This window comes from Enoplosus armatus, chromosome 3 (genome assembly GCF_043641665.1).
Source record: "Enoplosus armatus isolate fEnoArm2 chromosome 3, fEnoArm2.hap1, whole genome shotgun sequence".
NCBI classification, from domain to species: domain Eukaryota; kingdom Metazoa; phylum Chordata; class Actinopteri; order Centrarchiformes; family Enoplosidae; genus Enoplosus; species Enoplosus armatus.
In genome coordinates this window covers 7,635,215-7,658,170 of record NC_092182.1, presented here as the reverse complement: position 1 = coordinate 7,658,170, position 22,956 = coordinate 7,635,215, and the positions used below count along the sequence as shown (strand labels likewise).

General features: G+C 41.8%; 1 protein-coding gene across 1 annotated transcript in view; it reads right to left on the bottom strand.

The window, feature by feature from the left end:
* Positions 1 to 3,277: 3,277 nt before the first annotated feature.
* The window catches only part of adamts9 (ADAM metallopeptidase with thrombospondin type 1 motif, 9), a 42,542-nt gene continuing 22,863 nt past the window's right edge, over positions 3,278 to 22,956 (bottom strand). Inside the window, exons 26-39 of the mRNA XM_070901946.1 lie at positions 22,705 to 22,953; positions 21,003 to 21,164; positions 20,510 to 20,686; positions 14,470 to 14,640; positions 12,150 to 12,326; positions 8,226 to 8,396; positions 7,795 to 7,989; positions 7,110 to 7,239; positions 6,602 to 6,696; positions 6,001 to 6,095; positions 5,708 to 5,841; positions 5,206 to 5,297; positions 4,517 to 4,621; positions 3,278 to 3,367 (exon numbers count right to left, since the gene is read on the bottom strand). Coding sequence (XP_070758047.1) covers positions 3,278 to 3,367; positions 4,517 to 4,621; positions 5,206 to 5,297; positions 5,708 to 5,841; positions 6,001 to 6,095; positions 6,602 to 6,696; positions 7,110 to 7,239; positions 7,795 to 7,989; positions 8,226 to 8,396; positions 12,150 to 12,326; positions 14,470 to 14,640; positions 20,510 to 20,686; positions 21,003 to 21,164; positions 22,705 to 22,953 — 2,043 coding nt within the window. The remainder of the gene's footprint in view (positions 3,368 to 4,516; positions 4,622 to 5,205; positions 5,298 to 5,707; positions 5,842 to 6,000; positions 6,096 to 6,601; positions 6,697 to 7,109; positions 7,240 to 7,794; positions 7,990 to 8,225; positions 8,397 to 12,149; positions 12,327 to 14,469; positions 14,641 to 20,509; positions 20,687 to 21,002; positions 21,165 to 22,704; positions 22,954 to 22,956) is intronic.

The window sequence follows — 22,956 nt, the reverse complement described above, 5'->3', positions numbered from 1 at the left end:
GTCTTTAAACTACAGTATCAAAGTTTTGGATCTGCCTCTGATAAAGATCATTCCCTGTTTGCTTTTTGGTATTCTGAAATCTGCTCAGCAGTGAATTATATTTATTTAGGCAGACTGGTGCCGACACCTGGTTGATGGCCTGATAATTCACTATTGTGAGTACAGATAGACGAGATTAGAGCCATAACACACGTTTGTCAGGTCACAAGCCAGACTGTTTTGATGGTAGAAGGTGCGTAATCATAATTAAGCAGAAGCATTATGGAGCGAGAATTAGCGAGAGTATTGAGTATTAACCTGACGTGATCGTGTGTTCAGGATCTTTACAGCCAGTGTTGTAGATGATACATCACGGACAAACTGGAGAAAAAAAACGGTATATTAGTGCGAGGAGCAGACAGGCATGTGTGGCATGTGTCAGGCATTTTATTTCCTTCTGATCATTGTCTTATCTGATCTCATACATAAATCATGCTTTTCATATGGCAGCACCAAACGCGGCTCATACAATTTATGCAGATATGACATAAATATAAATAAATGTATTCACAAAACAGGAGCTGTTTTGCCAGACGGTTCATTTTATGGCAATACTGCATGGTAATTCATAGTCATTTATGGCCAAAAGCCTATGTACATTCACATAGAGAAAAGGTGAAATAAATATTTGCATATAAAATAAAGCATATATAATGACACTTTATGTTGTTAAACTTCAATAATACATTTTCAGTAACCTGATAAACATGCGGCAAAATGTGTAAAGTAAGATAAATACACTTAAATATCATAAGAATCCCTTCATTTATGACACCTGAGAACTCTATTGACTGAACTATGATTCTGACATTCATACTTGTATAGTAGCAGATTAAGAAATTCCCTTTGGCTGATGTGTGCACATTATCACACAAGGCACTGAAATAGCACCATATATATAAAAGCAAATATGGCTTCTCAATCAGTTGTGCGAGTATGTATCCTACACACAGTTAAGGCTTAAAGCATGTCTTTTTGTATTTTCATCTGCTCATAAAACTGCATAAAACTGGCTGAAGAGATACAAAAACATACATATATACACAAAAAGTACCCTGATATTGTCACAAAAACAAGTCAGAACGCTCTAAACAGGAGCATATTAGTATGTTACAGTTTGGACAGGCTCTTAAAAACAAAGATGGAGAAAAGAACGTGAGGTACAGAAGGCAACGGTTTGCAGGCAGCATCTGGACAGGAACCACGCTGCGGGGCCTGTGAACTCAGCAGTGTGAGAGGTGTCTCCGGGGCCCGACCAGTGCATTATATCTCAGGAGTGTCTACTGGAATTTTATTGGCCTGAGGTGAAGTCTTTCTTTCCTGAATTCTTTCAAGTTGCTCCAGATAAGATAACCTGTCTGTTCTGTGAAAGCTAAAGGCTAATGGCTCTCTGTGGTCACTGCACACTACCTGAAAGATACGCAAGAACACAAAGGGATTTGGTTCTCTCTGATGTCTGGCAGCATAATCTCCACGGTCCTTGTAACCTACAACCTCCTCCTTAGGATGCAGTAATGTGTTCCACTGTGTTTATGTGTGTGTGCTTGTGTGTTATACTACAGCGTGTTTGTGTATGGGTAAACGTCTCACTTCCTCCCCACGCCTGGCCTGTAAATACATTATTATTATACCCTTCAACTGCCTCACACCTGCCATCCTCCTGCTGCAAAAGCGTTGCAGCTGTGATCTTTTACTTTCAACTCAGTGAATAGCAGGAATGGATCTTCTTCAAAATCTAAACATATTTACAATGATACTGAAAAATTACAGTACATGCTATGCTATTCATTAGCAGTTTCACCTTATATTTTGTACTAATTCAAATGAGAGAGAATTGACTGTTCTTTCCAAATGCAGGTGTGGTTGTCATGGCAGCAACACCTGGCTTCTTCCTGCAGTGCGTCATTGTTTATTGCACTTTCCTCTCTCCTGTCCTGCTGGACGAAGACTTAAAGCCACAGTTAACAGCTGGAGAGATGCAGTTGGTTTATAGTACCCGCTTTTGGATTTGATTGGCTACAAACACAACGCCTCAAAAAGTAAACCGAGATGAGAAGTGTGCTGCCACAGAGTGCAGCAGCCCTGTCAGTGGAAGCTGCTGGTCAAGAGTTGCCCACAACTTAGAACTGGATGGATCGCTGGAGTTAACATCTGACTGGGAAATACATTCAAAATAAGAAACTGACCACTTCACTAAACCAACAAAGTCGTCTAAAGGAGCTGCTCAATGGCACAAAGTATAAAACAGGACTATCTCTGCATGAGTCCCCAAATCTTGCCTGAAGTGATAAAGGTTTAAAAAAAATGGACCCACTGATTGGAGAGACCTCACTGCATATGAATATGACCATCACAACAATAACATTACTGGAATGAACACAACTTACTGAATTGGTCTCAGAAGGAACATATGGCTGTAACACAGGCAGTGAGGAGTAATGACAGCACTAAAAAGTCCAAATGGCAAATATCCACATTGGAAGGCACATTCTGGCAATAATCTGATAAATGGCAACTGTGCGGTGTTTGCTATTGACAACAAAACAGTTCAATTATATTACAATACAAAAATAAAAGGAGAGTACAATAAATAAGACACATATCCTGCTATCTACAGTACTTACACCAGATTCATTTACACTATACACATATGGGAGTAAAAGAGGTCATGTGGAGGATGGGTTTGAGCTCTGAATTGGCTGTAGCACCAAAGAGGAGTCTTGACACAATGAGCACCTGAAGAGGACGGCCAAGATGAATGGAAATAGATGCTAAAACAAAGACATGCAAACAACATTAACAGTCAAACTCATAAACCTGCACATTAGTACAAAGACTGGACAAAGGAAAGATATTCAATCAACAGAAATGCAGATTGTAGTTCCATATTTTTGTAATATGAAATACTTGATATTCAGTTGACCGCTGTCTCTGGGTGAGAAATGACCATTTTTTTGACTGAAGTCTGAAAATATGAGCCTGAGATATTCCTCTGTTTACAAGCTTTAATGGTAGAGACCATCCTTTGTGGGCATAAAAACAATTAATAACATAAATACTAACTTAGATGTAGTTGTTGAGTTCTGCACATCTAATAAAGGCCTCATCAATTAGGGAGTTCAGCAGGTTCCAGTCACGTGTTTTGAATTATGGTGGTTTAGACTGTGACTGTGCCTTTTATAATTGAAACTGCTGTCATATTTAAAATGCATCCCGCACCTGTTTGACGGTGTCAGATCTATTCCACTGTTACAGGCAGACTGGAGCCAGAGGATGGGGTACATTTACCACAGTAGCCTCCGCACATTCCTGACACTCTGCTGCCATCCTGTGGACACAAGAGGAAAAACATCAGTTATTGGGTGCAGCTGTTATAGAACATCAGTAAGTTTTGTTATATAGTTGTACAGATGCTGAATATGAGAGAACATGTTGTCAAGATCACAGCTTGCTTGAATTTCTTTGCCCTGTGCTGAAGAAACTCTGAAGAAGCATTTTCCCCTCACACTGATCTGTACTGTCAGTGTTAAACAGATGTTAGTTTGAAGGGCCTGTTCAGAAAAAAGCCTCGACAGTGAAGGAACCGGTTGTGCCGCTTCCAAGTAGCTTGAGAATGTCGTCAATTTGAAAGGTATTAGTGGTAGAGTTGTTTTGGCTCTGAAAGTAGCTTTTCCTTTTCAAAAGACTGAGGCCCACCAGGCAGGTTGTCACCAGGTAGGAATTGGGTGATCACACTCAGCAACAAGCAGAAAAATAGAAGCTAATTATTCACCAGCACTTCACTAGCATCATTTACATGCAGCATAATGGGCGGCTTCATCCAAACAAAAAGGAAATTGCATCAGACGAGGACACCAAAAACACTATCCCACGACATGAAAGCCACAGCGTGCCACGAGTGGTTTGTCTGATCTCCTCTGGAGTGCTCGCTCTGTCCCACTGTCCTAACCTGGCTTCATTTAAACTGCCTGGAGTGCCTAGAGCGGGCCGGCTGGCGATGAATATCAGACTGTGAACACTTTTTGGCATCACAACTGCCTCCTGTTTTCACCTTGCCAAAAAGCACTCTCCAGCTTGATCTCCATTTCAAAAGCGGAGGGTAGGGGGGGCACTTGAGAGAGCAGCTGCCCAATAAGGGCCCTTTCTCAGCGAGATTATGTGGAGAAGTGGAGCTGGGAATACAGAACCCACTTGGGACTATGCCCACTTAGAACTCTGAAGCCAAGAGGACATGCAGAGAGGTTACAGATAGGCAGGAAATGTTTGTTTAAATGTTTGTTGATCTGCCAAAGGCCATTAAATAATAATGACTGATACAATTTTAAATTCATTTCTATTTTATGTACCCCAGGACCTCACCAAGTATATACAGGTATGTCATCATGAATGAATGAGGGATTATAATGAGTGATTTTTCATTTAATCTATTAGACTATTCAGGATAGAGACATGTACATATGGGACATATTTCCAGTACCTGTGATTTTTGTACATCAGCCACTGCATAGTTGCCCTGAGAGATCCATGAGGTGTCTTCAGCCACCTTAAAACCTGTTCCTGAGAGGTTGATCCTGAACCGCCCCTGAAAGAAGAGACAGAGACGGAGAGAATATCAGTAGGATATCACATAGAAATGTATTTAAGGATGCATGTAGGAGCCATAATATAACTGATGGAATAATTAGATTAATCTCAGGTCTCATTGGCTTAATTAGAGCTCAGATCTATAAATAGGAACCAATGTTTGTCTAGTCAGGTGTTCTGCCCAAAAGGTGAAGGTCATTAGTGAGGATGCTCTTTTGGATTGGTTGATTTTATTTGATGATTCAAAGTACAGGGTAAGGCTTATTTCCATTGTGGTCCTTCAACATACACCAAACGGCATAAAAAGCTAAACAAAAAACACCAGTCGAGACGAGTGGCACAGCCTACACGTTCCAAGCTCTCTTCATAAAAGGGTGTTTATATAGATTAATACAGAATGTATAGAGTCAAACATCAGCTTTGTTATTTTAAGTAAATTTCATAGACAATGGTAACTTCATAGTTTACTAGGACACAAAGAACTAAGCCATCATTAATGTTATTAGCTAGACTCAACAGTCTGTTGCGAAAAAGGGCAGTTTCCCCTACGGTCATATGACTAACAACTGTTGTTGTTCTCACCTGTGGACACTGTGCGGCGCTGTAGCAGTCTCCAGCTGTAGCAAATGGAACACTCTTTCCTTCTCGGGTGAAAGCAAACTGCCAATCTGTAGCTGAAGATAAACCAACACGCTAATCAAGTACAATGTGACAAACTTAGAAATTTGTATCTTGAAATTTGTTGCTACAGGACCTCAGGTGAACTTTTGTAATGATAGCTTACATCTGCCATAATGGCCGAGCCTTGTGTTATTTAACTGGTCTAAATCTAGCCTCAGTTTTGGGGTCAGACTAATATCAGTATAATTTCATCTCCTTAGAGCAGTTTCATTTAATCCCCTCAAGGCTTGTAATTGTGTGTTGCTTAAATGAACCTTGAAGACATCTTGAGTCCATTAACCCTTGTGAGCACGGACATAATTAAATAGCAAAGGAAGTTCTTATTTGAGAGTAATGTAGAGTTAAAACTGGCACAGGATGCTGTGTGTGTGTGTGTGTGTGTGTGTGTGTGTGTGCCACTCACTGATGATGTTCATCTTGCTGAGGTCCAGGCGGACTTTGGAGAAGGTGGTGACGCCGGCGGCAGTGTAGTCTCTCCGACAGTCACAATCCTCTTTTCTGGAGCCATTGGCTGGACACTGGGTGGGGTCATTGAGCCTGAGAAACACACACACACACACACACACACACACACGAATACCTTAGCTCAACTTTACACTTCCATGGAATTTCTTCATTTACAGACAAAAAACACTGCCAAGAGTGGATTTTGTAATGAAACCGGCTGTTCTCATTGTTGTCCTGTCAGCTGTTTACCTGAAGCCAAAGATCTCCGAAAAATTCTCCCCTTCTCCCGTCGTCAAGGTGATGTACTCCTGTGGAGTCTCTGTCTGCATTCCTGCACAGTAGACCTGAGGAGAAAAAGGCGGAGGAGGAGGGAAAGGAGAGGTGGTAACCAGAGGGAGGAGGAGAAGGAAAGGGATGGAGGAACCAGCCATAAGACGGTGGAGGAAAAATAGGAAAAGTGGAGATTAGGAAAGAAGAACAATAATGGTGGTGAGAAAAAGGAGTAGAATAGAAGATGTTACGATGGCAATGACAAACACAGACGCTAGTGTAATTTTGAAGGCAGTCAAAGAACTTCCTCTGACTTTGTGTTATGAAATATGCTGCATCTATCTTCAACCTTGTACAGCGAGCTGCGGCGCCAAGTACGCCTAAAGACAAGCTAGTAGAGATGAATTTTAAGCACTTTGTATTGTAATGCAGGCACAAACACTGCAGCAGAAATGTTCTGTCAGTGTCACCTGAAGTGTGAGAGAACGTGTGAAGACCTATTTTTCAAATGCCCCTCTCCCCTCATAAATAAAACCTGTTATGGCTTCATAAATGGTGCATTTGTGAGCTAATTCATTACCTTGAGTGCTTTTCCTTGAATATTGAGGAAGTGTTCGCTGTCTGGGAGGGGGCGGTTCATGCTCTGGACGTCTTGACAGCTAGAGGGCAAATGGCCTTGAAGACACAAAAGAAGTAGAAATAAGGAGGTATACAGTAGTGTATTATGCAAAGATTTAACACAGGACGGGCACACACCGGCTGTATACACACACATGTGCACGCATGCACACACACATTTCAGGAGTTAAGTCAAGTGTGGCAAATCGCTGCATCGAATCAAAGAAAACGGAAAGCCACTCACTCTTTGATGTCCCATCCTACCGTAGGGAAGTAAATACACCGGACAGTGAATCTTTGATGTTCGCCTGGGATCATAAATATTTCACTAAAGGCCAAATCTCTGAGATGACCGGATCAAATCAAGCCATACCTAATACTGGAATTTGGGATGCATTGAGTTGGCCTGTATCTAACCCTGGTAGCCTTGACCTTTGTTACAAGAGAAGCAGTTTTCTTGCAGTACTCACAGGCCGGATTTCTGCAGACTTTTCTGGCCTCTGGCATGGCGTCTAGAGAACATTTATTGCTTTGCTGGCCATCTGCTGACACACACTGCACCGTCCTCTCCATCACGCCATCACCACAGCTCGCTGAACACTGGAGGGGAGGAAGGGAACCAGGGCAGCATGAAAATAAAACTTTTGGATGACGGCCTGTCAGCAGTTTTTTTGTTTATGTCCATGTACGTTTTTGTCATTTCAGTACTGATCATTTACCATTTGGCTTTGACACAGTTGAATGTTCTTAATGTCAGGCCTCATTTATGTTGAAGAAAACCATGAAACCTCATGTATAAATAATGATTGTGCATAAATGTCCGCTTCATGAGATTAAAGATAGTAGTCATGTTTCCATGTAGATTAAGTAAAAATTTTAACTGAATTTCAGACTGTGAACACGTGGGCAAAAGAAAATGTGAATGAATGCGCGTTTCCTTTTCTACCTCAGCCGAATGCAAAATACTTTTTTGCCATATTTCAAATTTCTGGTTTCTTTGATAAATCATAACTTGAGCTCTTTTTTAAAGTCACATTTTTTTCACAAGGTCTCATGATTATAATTTAGGAATCTAAGACTAAAAACATGCATGGTCCATCTTCACAAAATATTGGTAAATGACCAGACAACATTTAGAACGATGGACTCGCTCACCAGTCCCCAGACTCCAACCTTCCACTTCTGTGGCGGCAGGCACGGGTCCAAATTACAAGGCATATAGCTCTCAGGGGGGGTCCCGGGGCAGTTGGACAAAGACTGATGGCCGTACTCATAGTTGTCATTCTCGACATGCACCTCGCTGCAGGAGATCAGACGCTGGCGGTAGCCCTGTCCACAGCTGGCTGAGCACTGGAGGAGAGAATAAATCACTGGCATGAAATAACAACGGTATTCCACACAGGAAACATGGGTGATTTCTGTCATTTCCGCATCCCTGGATTTGAAGATGGTGATTTACAGGAATGGTCTTTTTGAAGAGTAAAGTATTGCCTATTCAGAGCAAACTGACTTTTATACAATTCAGATCTCAAAGCCTTTAGTGGGACTACATCATTTAAATGGCACACAGCATCTTTGGCTCTCACCTCAGTCCATTCCCCTGTGATCCAGATTAACTCACAGGCCTGGGTGTTACAGCTCTCTATGTCTGGAGGTCTTATCTGGTTCACACAGTACATCTCATGGACCTCCTGCTGGTTGTGGTCCACACACTGCAGGGCTCGTCGTCGGTGGCCCGCCCCACACGACTTATTGCACTGTAGGGGAGACAAGACAGACACCAGCCTTTTACAAAGACAGCAAATCATGTATAAGTGGAAACATTCCTTTATCATGGGAAAAAAAGATGTTTTTCTTTTGATTAAAGTGGACCTTAGTATGTATGCACATCTGTCCAGCTGCAAACAGCTGCATGTACAACTACGAGGTTTTAAAGTAGAGATTCTCAATAATCATCAACGCTAAGGAAGATTGGGACTGCAGCGTAAAGATGTCAAAACAGTAGATAAGTGCTGGGAGGAAAGCATTGTGTTGTTGAGCACAAGAACCTGAGCGGAGGACACGACCATGTCCTGAGAAGAGATTACACAACTTCTAACTCCTGAAACCGTTTACAGCCCATGCCAACAATGTGCCTGATGAAAGGTCAGAGTCGAGATTCACTAGCAGTAAGCGACCGCCTTAAGTCTTAGCATCCAGGCTGCCCCCAAAAAAGGACAAGAATATCACAATACAGTCAATGCTTTTAACAAATGAATGAGCTGTTTTCGTAGTGGCAGACACCCATCATCTCGATGTTTTATAGATAAAACTTGTGCAGTACACCTGTGTTTGACCCATTCATACCAGTCTATCAACAGCTAAACCACAAATTAGACCGGACCCAATATAAATACTGTATATTTTCTAAACAGAGCTGCTTGTGGAAAGATATACAAAAACATAAGCCCTAGAATAATATCTCTGTGAGTAACAAGAGCAGAATACATGGTTGAGAAGGCTGGAAGTAGACACCAGTATCCACTGGTAATCCAATAGTAATTGTAACAGAATCGTGTGTTCACCCTTTCATACCAACATTCATCCATGTCAGATACCAAGTTTTATTTGGTGTCACCTTTTCTTGCCACAGCACATTAAGAAATTAAGAAGAGTAATACCATGAGAGTATTGACCCCTTGTTTCTCGATCAGGAGAGGAGGGTTACAGTGTTCTTGGGAGCCAACCAGAGGATACGGAAAGGATGCATTTAAAGGTTAAGTTCAACCTTTTGGGAAATACGCATTTTTTCTTTGTTGTCCATTAAGTATAAAACTATAGCAAGGATACAATTAGCTTAGCTTAGCACAGAGACTGAAAGAAGAGTAAAACAGCTAGCCTGTGACAGGAAGGGACTGCGCCTGGCCAAGAAATAGTTACAGCAGGTAACATACATTTCTGTATGTCTACGGATCAAACAAAACAAAATACAACGTGCAAACTATTTAGGCTTACATACTTTGGACAAGGCAAAGCTAGCTGTTTGCACCTTCTTACAGTGTTTGTGCTAAGCTAAGCTAAGCGTCTCCTGGCTGAAGTAGGCATATTTCCTAAAATGTCGACTATTCCTTTAAAAGGTTTGGAATAAATATTCAAAGTGGCCCAGAAACTTGACTTTGCCTGGCCTGTATTTTTTTAATGTTAAGTGTTGCTATGAATGTGCTGTCTTTCGATGTTTACCTGACTGCAAGTTCAAAGCCATTGAACCACGTGGACCTGGATGTCTTACTGCAGCCTTGTAGTAAATATTACGACATTCAAGCTAGCAAGAGTCGTAATTAAAGCACTCAACTTTAGCAAGAGCTCAGAGAGGCTTCCACTTGCGTCAGAAACACTCTGTGATGTTACGGATGCAGCCGACTCCAGCTGGTCTTCATCACTCTCAATGTGTTGAACACTGTCAAACAACTGAAATACCTGGAACCGCTATTGTGAGCTGTGCTGCTGTACTGTGCAGGACTGAAACTAACCCTACATGACGGGTACCTGAGTTTCAGTATGTTTTGGTAACACTGACGGTAGACAAAGCTATAGTAATATAATATTTCATTCTAACAGGTAGGTTAGGCCTAAAGAAAGAAGCTACGTGTGCAAAGAAGTAAAATGTTGGTGTAAGACATCGTCTTTGATTTGTGGAGTCAATGTAAGTGTATAAAACACATAGGCATGTAAACCCCTGCCAGGTGAACTGTTGTAATTACCTCCAGCTGTTAATTGGGACACCCAGACAGGGAGCTCCAAACACTTCTCCAGACTAATTAGACTCTTTTCTCTTCTCCTTTCAGAGAAGACTTTTCATGCTGCTCAGTGACCCAGATTCGACATTACTTGAACATAGTGAAGACGAATCTCCTGCTGCAACTGCATGTTCTAATAATCCCATCTCTCAACAAGGATATGTAGCCTCTAGCCTATAGACAACTGCTGAATGTTACTCAGCAGGAATGTACCCATTAAATATAGCCCAGGCGTTACTGCAACCTTATGTTAAGCAACAAGTCTCATTAACTTTGAGTGTTCTCAGAATCAGAGCAGATAATGGATAGAAACACAGTATTACCAGTTTAACTAACATTCAATTGTGATTAAAAATAAATGAAAATACTACAAAACTGAACACATTTCTCAATAACATTAAATATTCTTGACTAAATAAGCAAACATTAAACATTTAAATTAGTTAGTAAATAAAAATTGGTTTAAAGTCGAAAACTCAGCTAATCTGCTTCATCAGGGTTGTTTGAGTGCAGTTTGATCAGATTGTATTGACAGTGGCCTGGAAACATGAGCTAACAACCCCCAAAACTGCCATCACATTTTGATTCAAATATTGGAAAATCTTGATTGGTGCACAGCTGTATGTGACATCATCTATTTTCAAATGAGACCCGCCCACTTTAAACCAGTGAAAAGAGCACAGATTTTTGTTTTTAAAAAAACTAAGGAGCACGGCAAGAATATTTTTGAGGAAGACCTTTGCTTTACCTCGCAATATGTTTTGCATTCTCTCACAATAAGTTTTGCATTACCTCCCATTAAGTTTTGCGTTCCCCCTGATAACAGAAACAGCTAGTGTGTTTAGGGTAACACTCTGCAGATACTACAGAGAGGGGGGATGATGTGACATTTTGCATGTATTGCTCATTACTCCTTTCTAAAAGCCAAGCTCTGACAGCCGCCGGCTGTGAGCACAGCTGAAGCTGCTCTCCCTGGCTGTGGTGGTTGAAGCTGTGGCTGTAGATATGGTTATTGTTCGGACTACGGCTGCATTTATGTTAAATCTATTATGATCTGGATTTGGCTATGGTTACTGTACTATAACGAGTCTTTACTGCCATTACCATTAGCCAAGAAAGTTAGTTAGTGTTACACCCAAATAAACTAATGTGTCACAGCCATAATCATAACAACCAAAGCTCAACAACAAACCACAGCGACAGCAGTAAAGCAGTAAAGCAAAATATTACGAGGGAACGCAAAAGAACTTTAGAAAAAGAAATTCCCACCATGACCTTCCGGGGCCTCCGAACAAAACTGCTCTAACTTTGGCAGAAAATAGTGTGTTGATGTAGGACCACGTCACTCAGAATAACCGTAGGGCCTTTAACCTCGCTTTTAAGTAGCAACATGTAGTAGGCTCGCTCATGTTTAGATAATATGAACGGTCATGCCTATAGGTAGGCATTTAAAGCGCATTAGCCAATCTCAGCATTGAGACCGGAATTGTCCTTTTCAGAGGCCAAGCTTTGAAAAGGAGCCCAAGCTTTGAAAAAAAGAAAAGAAAAAAAGGCTGATCATCTGATTTTCATCAGGGGCACGCAGCAGCGCGCCTCCTCTCCTCCCCGCTGGCCTCCGACGGAAGCAGCGACTCGTACTTCACCAGATATGACAGCAAACTCATCCTGAGACGGAGTCTCTGCACTCAGGCTCCAGTGCTTTCTGTACAGGCATTCCGTGCTTCCTCAGCTTACCGTCTGCCAGTCTCCTTCTCTCCACCGGTACCGGGAGGGGCACTCCGAGACCCGGCAGCTCTGGCTGGACGCCGGTCTGGAGCGCTGGGAGCAGCCGCTCTCCAGCGGGCTCCGTCGGTCTCCAACCTGGCAGAACACCTCCCGTCGCTGGACGCCGTCGCCACACGATGCTGAACACTGGAAGCAGGACAGGCAAGAGCTTTGAACACGTTTCTTCAACCGTTATTTCTCCGTTTCCATTGTTTTACTGCATATGTAACCACCGTACATTCCTGCAACATAGTGAGTTTAATGGCGTTTCTACTTTGTTTGCTTGCTGTGGTATTTTATTTGTATGTGGCATGAAGATTGACGATAGAAGTTATTTAAGGGACCACACTTGATTAAATCCAACACATATTTTATCAGCTGTATTTTTATTGTGGTGGTTATTGATTTGATTTGTGTTGTTGTTTCTGTTTCTGATTTTCCTCAAGTAAATATGCTCACATTGTGTCTAAATGTGGCCAGTATTGAATTAAATGTTTATAGGTGTACATCCATATTTTAATTTTCTTTACTAACCCAAGTATGAGGCATTGACATTTCAACTGTTATTTTAACGGTATACATGCATTCCACACAGGGCTTGGTGTATTATTGAGAACTGTACAGGAAATATGCAATGTTTAAAAAAACAATAATACTGATGTGAGAAGAAATTCAAGTTGGAGCCTGGAAAGTGGGCGGCTTTGTGAAACTGAGTGTGTGTTTTTAATCAAAGGGTGTCTTTTTTTTTGTTCCAGTAATACAGAACACATTTCTACAACACAAAAGAATGAAGGATGAAAAATCTCCCGTTCCATCGTTTTGTTAACCCAGACGACTGAAACAATCACGATATAAGCAAACGATACGGGTTTTTTTAGCTTGGAGGTAATATTTAACACTAACTATCTTGTGTCTTTTCTCTTTTCAGGCAGATGTTGATGATTCTGAACAACCTGCACTGCACTGCTGTTAATGTAATGCTAATGAATTACACATTACATACATAATACTTTATGTTGCTTTGAGGAGAAGGGGTTTCTGGGATACACTATGAGAGAGTAAGACTCTAAGTCTGTGTTTGTATGTTTGTATATGTGTATATGTGTATATGAGCGAGACCGCCATCATAACTGCTCATATTTTTGCAGGTTAAGGGAGCAGGAAGTGATAAACATATCCAGATGATCAAGCTGAGGTGACATCACTGGACAACTGGATGGGTTCCAGACATACAGCAGCTTAAATTCTGCATGAATGTTTACAAATACGCCCGTGTGTTAAAGACATATTTACATGTCCATTCATATGTGACCCAACTTTACATATTTCACTGTGTATTATCTGCCATGCCTTCTCAGCAGTTGAACCACTGGGCAGCCTGCTGCACCATGGGTAATCACGCTGTACTTGACTAAGAGCCTCGTGTGGAGTTATCATTTTCTCCTGGCGTGTGTCCTGCTCCACAGATGTTTAGAGCACACGCACATCCTCTCTGATGTATGGAGCGCAGCTGTCGCTCTGTGCTCGGACTCTTGGCCAGTGAGGTGAATTCAGAGAAAGAGAGAGAGAGACTTAGAGAGTGAAGGGATGGAGAGAAAGAAAAGCGTCAGGCAGCCCAGGTGCACGTTGTGAGTGTGTCTGGCATGCTGACGTTAGTGGATTGCCTCTTTAGTAGGGCATTCAACGGAAAGACTTAACATGTGGTTCCCATTGGGGAGGCAGAAGATAGCGGGGGAAGCAGTGAAAGAGCGAAAGAAGGCTTGAAAGAAAAAGTGATCAGTGGGGGAAACAGCAGTGAGAGGGAGGATAAAAGTGACGGTGAGGAGAGAGAAGCAAGAAAATATAGAGATGAGGGGGGTAGATTTACACTGGCTGGACTTAACATCAGTGAAGCTTAGATCAAAGAGACGGGTGCACATCCCTCCTGCTATCATACTTGCTGCACTGGGAAGTCGCATCCCCTGCATACACTACTTCCACACCCCTGTTAGCAGCCGCCCCAGGCCTGTGCTGCAACCCGGCAAACCACCATGTGACGTGCAACAGCACCCTGCCTTAGTTAGCGGCCTGGCATGGTGCATAAATACAGTCAGGTTCAGCTACAGATGTTTTCACACATGTGCACATACTTGTCCAGAAAGGTGGTAAGCATTAAAGTGGAGAGGGGGGGGGGCATGTCTGGCAGCGTGAGAACAAGAGTGGCGGAGTACTTTAGACTTTATTTATCCCACAGCGGGGAAATTTACAAGTCACAGCAGCAAAGACAGAAATTTAAAGCAAAGAGTCCTACCTCTCCCCAGCCGCCAGTCTTCCACTTGGGACATCGTCCTCCTCGGCAGCGCCTCTGCTTGCTGGGTTTGGGGGACAGAGGCTGGCAGTTTTCCTCCGGGACGGGGCGGCCTGACCCGGTCACACAGCTCACCTTACGGGACTTGAACCCTCTCCCGCAGGAGGCCGAGCACTGCAAGATGTCAAAGGAAAGAAGGTGTTAAATTGAAATCAAAAGGTATGTTTGGTGTTAAAATGAAGTGTAAAAAAGTCCACGCTCCAAACAAATGAAATTCAGATGTGTTTTTTTTTGGTTAGCGTTATTCAAGTCTAACAGCATGATTTGGATTCACACAATTTGTTTAATGTCATTTGAATCTGAATCTGCATGATACAAAATAGGTGACAGCACAGCACGGATCTTTTTTGACTCCAAAAAAAAAGGAAAAAAAAAGAAAGTGATATGAGACACAGCTCCACGTGGGTAGCTGGTCCAATGGCAAAGCGTGCCCTACACCCCGGCAGCAGTTTGTTTCACCTCCGGGTTCACCGAGTTACTGGAAGTCTAACTCGGTGTGACAGGCATACACACACACACACACACACACAGCAGTTACAAGAGGGAGTGGAGAAGGGCTGGACTGTGCTCGGATAATCAAAGGGGGGCGTTGCATGTGGGGATGGATGGGAAGCGACAGGCTCAGAGTTGAACGGGTACAGGGCCCAGCGTGTGGTGCTGTCATGACCAGCAAGGGACTGTACAAGACAGGAACATGCCGTGACCCCTCACCTCATTCGGGGGGGGGGGGGGGGGGGGGTGCTTATTCCTCCTTTTAAATCCGGGCAACCCTCACATCCCAATGTGATTTCTAATGCGCTAAATTTATTGGAGTTATCCATTCATCATTCATCAGTCAATAAAGACAAAAAAATTGATGTTTCCGTTTCGTTTTTTGCCAAGAAATATATCAACATTGTGTGATTCTTGTGCGGATATTGCTGTTATTACATTTGAATAAAAATGACACCATCTGTGCTGCTTATGTGTCTTTGGGACAGCACCTCCCATGATGAATCGCAGCACAAAGGAGTAGAGGACTGACTTTATGGTCGATGTCACAGACAGTTTTCCTAATATCAAATACCACCACTGACTAACAACAGAGATTGTATTTTTAATGTTATTGCCTGACATGAACACAATACACAGTAACACATTTGTTTCAGATGGACTGTGGAGAGTAAGTGGGTCATCACAGGGGAAACTGGGCTTTCCAGTAAAGTCATTAAAAGGAAAGCATTTACAATCCAAGGCAGTCTTCTAGACTGTTGTTCAGGTCATTCCTCAAAAGTTTTATATACTTTTTTACAACCGCTTTCCTGCTGTTGTACTGTGCCCTCAGAATACCTTGAGAATCAGTACAAATGGGATGCATTAAAACGCCATGTGTTTTATCAGTACACGAACCCCCCTGTGCAGGGTTCATTATCTTTACCCGCAAGTTCTCTGGGGTTCCGTAATTATCCAGAGCAGTTCACTAATACAAACATCACTGCTGCTCACACATACTTGAACTTAACATTTCCCACTTCATCAGATAATAAATACACTATATAAACAATTTTATTTGCATCAGTTTTATTGCAGGAGGTAGAGCGGGCCGTCTACTAATCACAGGATTGGCAGTTCGATCCCCGGCTCCTCCTGTTCGTGGGCCAGCCATCGGTGTGTGTGTGTGTGTGTGTGTGTGTGTGTGTGTGTGTGTGTGTGTGTGTGTGTGTGTGTGTGTGTGTGAATGAGAAGCAAATTGTAAAGTGCTTTGTTCGTTAAAACAGAAAAGCGCTATATAAGTGCAGTTCATGTACTGTAACGCTATGTAGAGTTTAAGTAGTGTCAAACACCAGCCTGATCAGTTGGACAGACTGGCAGAGCCCTTGTGAAATGAAACCCTCTTAAATACACCACTTTTCAATGTCAGCATAGTGTTTGGGGACCCCCCCCCCCCCCAATTTCCCAGAAGTCTGTGTTGATGGGATGAACCGGGAAGGGGCCCCTCCCCAGATCAAACGTGACCTTTGACCCACCAATACACCACTGCATTGTCTTGCTAACACCCCGACCCTCATTCGAGTCGCTGGCCCCCACATTGGTACACTGTCATCAAACCGCATTAGACCAGAGTAAAGGGGCCTGACAGAAAGGGGCAAAGGGCGCTGGCAATTTCATAGCGGAGCACGCGTCACCAGGCGTCCCAGAAAAAGCCGGATAGGCATTAAGAGTGAATGAAATGGGAGGTGTACTGAGGCATTGTCACGCAGGACAAAGATTTACCTCGATGGAAAGAGCTTTGAGCTCCTGACACAGACGGTAAAAGCACGATCGCTCAAAGAGGTCAGCAGAGGCCCTGACCACATAAAATAACAAGGATATTGCTCAGTGATTTGTGCGTTTTCATTCAGGAAAAACACCCTGTTGAATAGACTGGCGGGGAGGACTGCTTTATAAGCTATTTGCCAGGCCTCTCTTTTTAAATCTTTTAGCTGAAGCCAAAAGGTAAAACACCAAATAATATAGGACACTTCCTTATCCACAAACACACTGTAATTACCATAAAGCTTGAGTCGGTAATCTTGAGTTAAACATTCCAATATAGGGCTTAGCAGCAGGACTGCAATGTTGCAAGCAGCGGGGCTGTTAGCGTAATGAATGTTGTTAGAGGTTGGTACTTGCATCAGTCATCTCTGTTTCTGACATTATTGGTCAAGTCAGTGTGAGTTGCCAGCAAGTTGAAAATTGTTAGTTTGAAGTGACCTTGGCTTGGTAACGCTTTAGATTACGGCCACCAACATACAGCATAATTCTTCCCAATTTATAATGCAATGTTTTTGTACTAACTGTGTACCAGTAGACTATTTACCAATACATACATGTAGGTACAAGTGAACAAGAATTGCAGTTAGGGAATAAGGAGGTAAACATCTGGGAACAGGATTTATACTGTGTGTGTTTTTTAACCTATTCTAATATTACTGTATGACCTAATCAGCAACAATCTGGCGTTATATTACAGGGTACATGAGCGTGACCATCCATGAGAGCCACACACAGGTAATAAATGAGCACACACCATCAGCGTTTGCTGGTCAAGTGATTGGCAGGTGAGACTTTCTTCTGTTGAGCTTTTGTTGAAAGAAGCTATGTTTTGCATAACTATTGCCTGTGGTTTTGGCATTAGGTCTGCTGGATCTGCTGGAAGTGTAAATTGTATGAAGTTAGTTTAGAAGTGCTGACTTTGAAAGTTATGACATGACCCAACTATGTAGTTATAGTAGTAGTATATGGTCATTTTGAAATAAATTACAGCAGATTTATAAAGTGCTACAGAACTCATTACTCCATCTTCCCCCAAACTTCCTGCTTACTGTATCCCATAATATTAGAATACACAGTATACATTTTAAAATTCCCAGATTGTTACCCTCTTATTCCCTAATTGCACATCTTGTTCTCTTATACATACACGTGTGTATCGGTACGTACTCCACTGGTACACCCACCATACAAAGAATTACACTGTAAATTGGGAAGAACTACGCTGTATGTCGCGGGCTTTAATCTAAAGCGCTACCAGAATGTTTTGTTTAAATAAAAATGAAAAAAGCCTTTGACAGTACCTCTACTTCACTTTAATCGTAACCTTTTCTGGAAATGAACAGAAATCCAACAAATCCATAAAAAATTAAATATTGACATAACATTATAATGAAGTAACAATAAATACAAGTAATTACATAAATGTACAGAAATCTTCTTGAAACACAGACTAATACTGCCATTTGTGAATAGGAGACATACAATATACTTATTTCAAGAGCCTGTTGATATGGTGTTTGATCTGTACTGCTGTTTGAACCAAGATGTTGACCACAAGGAGTCAAACTGCTAAGACTGAAGTATGAAACTAAACAGGAATAATAGATGTGCTGCTTTAATACTGTGTTCTACTTTCACTGATTCAACCTAGATTTGAGTCTTACAATCACACATGTGGGAGCCATTACAAGCGATAGTTCTCATTAGTAAATGATGTGTGGTAAAAGAAATGCACTCACTGCTGTGTTAACAGGCCCTTAAAATAAGGTGTGATGTCAATACAGACATTTATGACCAGGAGGAGTCAACTGGGTGGGCTGCAGACAAAAGTTGCCCCTAACCACAGATTCTGGATCAGCTTTCACTGTCCTAAGCAGGATGGTAGGCATTACAAGGTGGGAGATGGCACACACCCTGGATCTGTGTTTAGGGCCATCAACTGCAATCGGTAGCCTCAACAACTCATGCTTAATCTTAGCCAGCCAAAACCCCTCCAGTGCAAGGGAGAGAAAGATACGGCAGGGGGGCAATCAAAACAGAGACTGAGGTAGACACATTAGGTTGGCTCAGAGTAAGAGCTCTGGATACAAAACACTATTAACTTCCCCTGTGGTCACAGGTATCACGTGTTCAAAGTACGACATTTTAACAGCCCATTCTCTTAAAGGTTGAGCAAGTTGTTTGATGGACATTCGAAAGACAATTCAACAATATTTCATCAAATCTGTGATACACTTTGCATTTAGCTGATCAATCTGATCAATACACTAACTGCTCATGGAAAGAAATAAAAAGTACAGAAAAGGCAGCACCAAAAAGCAAATGTGCCACAATAAACAGCTTAACGACCAAAAATGTGATGGTTCATTTTTGATGTTTATATCTTGTATCTCCCTTGTTTGGCCAAAGCACCACTGTAGTGTAGGTTATCATAGTTTAATGGCTAGTTGAGTTGTGTTTTGTTCCAAGTGAGGTATTGTTGAGCATAGCATATTTAGCAACTCCAAGTACTTACTGTACAAAGAAAACATTAACTAACACAATATAAATACACTCATATCAAGCACCTTTGGAGCAGAGAGCTTTAAACCTATTGTTTTGGCCACACTAAGGAAATCTGGGTCAAAACCCTCTGCCAAACTGGAATACAATGGCTATTAGTTCTAATTACCACAAACTCGGTGAGACACTTTATTTTACAGCGCTAGTACAGCTGCTGTTTGCTGGTGTTTACTACTGATACTGGACGTTTCAGGAACTTTTGAGTCAACATATTCATGTTTGAGTGTCAATGTCATTTTTGGGCAACACCACTGTTGGTTTCATAGCAGAGGGTAAATACATAAACTGTAAAATAAAGTGTCTGAATAAGATTAGTAACTTCTCTAAAAAACCACATGTGCCTTGAGACAAATTGAATTCTTGATACAATAGCCATTTCAAAGAAGTATATAGTACAAAGATGTATGTATAGTACACAGCCCAAATACAGTCCTATGTAAATTGGTGCAACTATAGGTGTAGCACCGCATATTTGGAGATTATGGGCCATTCTTTGGATAATAAAAGAACAAGGCATCTTACTGTATATTCCTGATATACAAAAACATTCAACAGTATTTGCATATGAACAACGATTGGCTAAATGTGCGAATACAAAGAGCTAAGACACAAAATAAATCACTTCTTAAAGTTAATGCTATATACAAAAGATAAAAAGGAAAAATATCTTAATAAATTATCTTTAAAAACAATATTTTACAAAACTAACTTTGATTGTGATACAAAGTGATCCTGAATTTCTCAAATACTAATACAAGGCTCAACAACAGTTTTATGGTAACTAGGACTGACAAAAAATGTTCTTATGGTCACAGCTGTCACTGAAGTATTTTGTGATGTTGTACTTTGTTGGCATATTGCAAGTAAGCACGTCTTTGCCATTTAAGCGCAACAGAAATTAACTTTCTGAATGTCTTGAGGAAATGTTGACCAATCACAGACACCAGAGAAGGAGCAGGAAGTGGAGGGGGTTAAAAGTAAAAGTAGAGAAGCGGGAGTGTAATTTCTCCAGTGCAAAAGCACCATAGTCATCCTGCCCCTTTAAGACTGTTTGTGAAAGAGTAAGACTACAGGTATTAAATGTGAGGTTGTAAAACAAGGTATAGAGTATTTTTTATGAGCGTACCGAGCTCCATGGGTCTGTGCTCCAGTGGGGGCTAGACGAGCATGGCTGAGTATTGCACTGCTCACGATCTGGTGGCTTGTCATGGATCTCGCAGCTCAGATCATTGAAACGCTCGCCGTTTGGACGCTGACACACCACCAGCCTTGTCTTTATCCCACCTCCACATGGCTTGGTGCACTGAAGACAGCAGAAGGAGAGGTTGGGTTTTACAAATGGGTATGGGGTGTTATGAAAAAAACTAGGGCCATTTTTTCACGTGAAATTAGATCTGTTTTGTGTAAAGCATGGAGAATGTGAGCCTGTGCCTTAGCTGATTTCTAATGTTGAACAACATTGACAACGTTGAACATCATTTTAAGTAATCATTCAAACACAAATGAGCATCCCATTTAAAATTATCTCTCTAAACTAGACCAGTATCTGTCAAGCTGACTCAAGAGCTATTGTATGCTGCAATCTGCTGTAAACAGCAGTGAAGTGGTGTCAGTCTTACCTCCCCCCAGTTGCCATAGATCCACTGTGGACATGGCCCTGACTCACAGGATCGTTGCTCATTGGGCCGGCTGCGATCCTCACAGCTGTTGGCAGGGTACCCGTTCTCATCCTGGCACACTACAACACGCCGCTGGAAACCTCCTGCACATGTGCTGGAGCACTGTTGTTACAGAGAGCGAAGAGTGCACACTGTCAAATAGATGGTTCTCACAAATAGATGCTCAGTGTATAAGTGTAAATGGCTCCCAAAGGGATAAACTGTATATTATTTACTTTTCATTTAGATACAATGACGTAAAGCAGACACCAGTGAAACAATCCGCTGAAAAGTACTGAATCAATGTGTCTTTGCGTACATAGAAAAATCACTAGTAGGTTAACTGCACACAGAACACGTTGTAATTAATCAACGTGCACTATGAGGTACATATTGTGTGCACACAAAGCCCCCACTCTTATACAAATTTAGAAAACAATGCTAAGAGACATATGTCAAATGCTGCTGTATTAAAATACACAGAGGAAGGAAGAAGTACCAGAAATAACTTTAATCACTTCCCAGAATTATTTAAAGGCCAAAGTTATTTTTGGACAGAGATTATCACTAACCCAGATTTTCAAAAACAGCTGAAAAATACAAAGAAAGAGATCCATGTGGGGGACAGCCTGTGGCTCTTGGGTCACGCTATCCTGTGGTGTTAGATCACAATGACTAAGGCCTTGTCTTAAAAAGAGTGCGGAGCCTGAAGAACTGAGCCTCACTTTATGAGCGTTTGTCAAAGTCTGCGTCAGGTTACAAAACGCATAGGGAGAAACTGGTTAACTAGTTCACAAACTGAAATTGCTGGACTTTTTACATTAGTCCCTGCAACACAAGGAACATAGAGAATACAAATTTAGTTAGGACACCTTAAAGGAATAGTTTTTTTTGGGAACTGCGCTTATTTGGTTTCTCGCTGTGAGCTAGATGAAATCTATATCACTCTTATGGCTTTATGGTAAATATAAAGCTACAGCCAGAGGCTGGTTAGCTTAGCTGAGCACAAAGACTGGTAACAGGGGAAAACATCTAGCCTGGCTCTGTCCGAAGTTAATGAAATCCGCCTACAAGAACCTCTAAAGCTCACTGATTAACATTATTGTTAATGTTATCTCATATTTGTTTAAGTCATTACAAAAACTAACAAGCCACTGGCTGTAGCTTCATATTTACTGTACAGACATGAAAGTTGTATTGATCTTCTCATCTAACCCTCAGCAAGAGAGTGAATAAGCGTATTTCCAAAATATCAAACTATTCCTTTAATCCTATGTAGACTCACCATTGTTCAATCAATAGAGGGCTACATTTAACACAACAGTTGGTTCAATACAAACAGTGACTATATGAAATGTTGTGATACAGCAGTCTGACTAAACTAGGACAGACCATTTCTCTGTTGCTCTTTTTCTTTTTGCTATTGCCAGAATGAAAGTTACTACAGTTAGCTCATTAAGGAAAGAATACTGACATGGTACAATTGTGTGCGTGAAAGGAACGGCCTTGATTAGTTCCTGGTGTGGACAAGTACTAGGACTTCTATTGTTTGAGTTGATGGTTTGGTTACACAAGATTGAGCACATTATTTTAAATGTCAGGCCCCAGAGAAATGCTTTGTTGACCACTGTTATGTGATGCTGCTGTGTGTAAGATGCCTCACCGCGCCCCAGGGTCCAGTCCGCCATTGGTGGGATTGGCTACGGGGAAGGTTGTTCCTGTTGCTGGTGTTTGGTGAGGACGGGAAAGGTCGGGACTCACTGGAGCGGGACGGGCATTGAGACATAGCACAGTCCTGCTCTGTGGTAGGACGATCATCTGGATCACACTCACTAGCATTCACTTCTTGGTCACTGAAGTTGACGCACAGTACCTGCCGTGTCGTCTTCCCCTGGCCACAGGTTACTGAGCACTG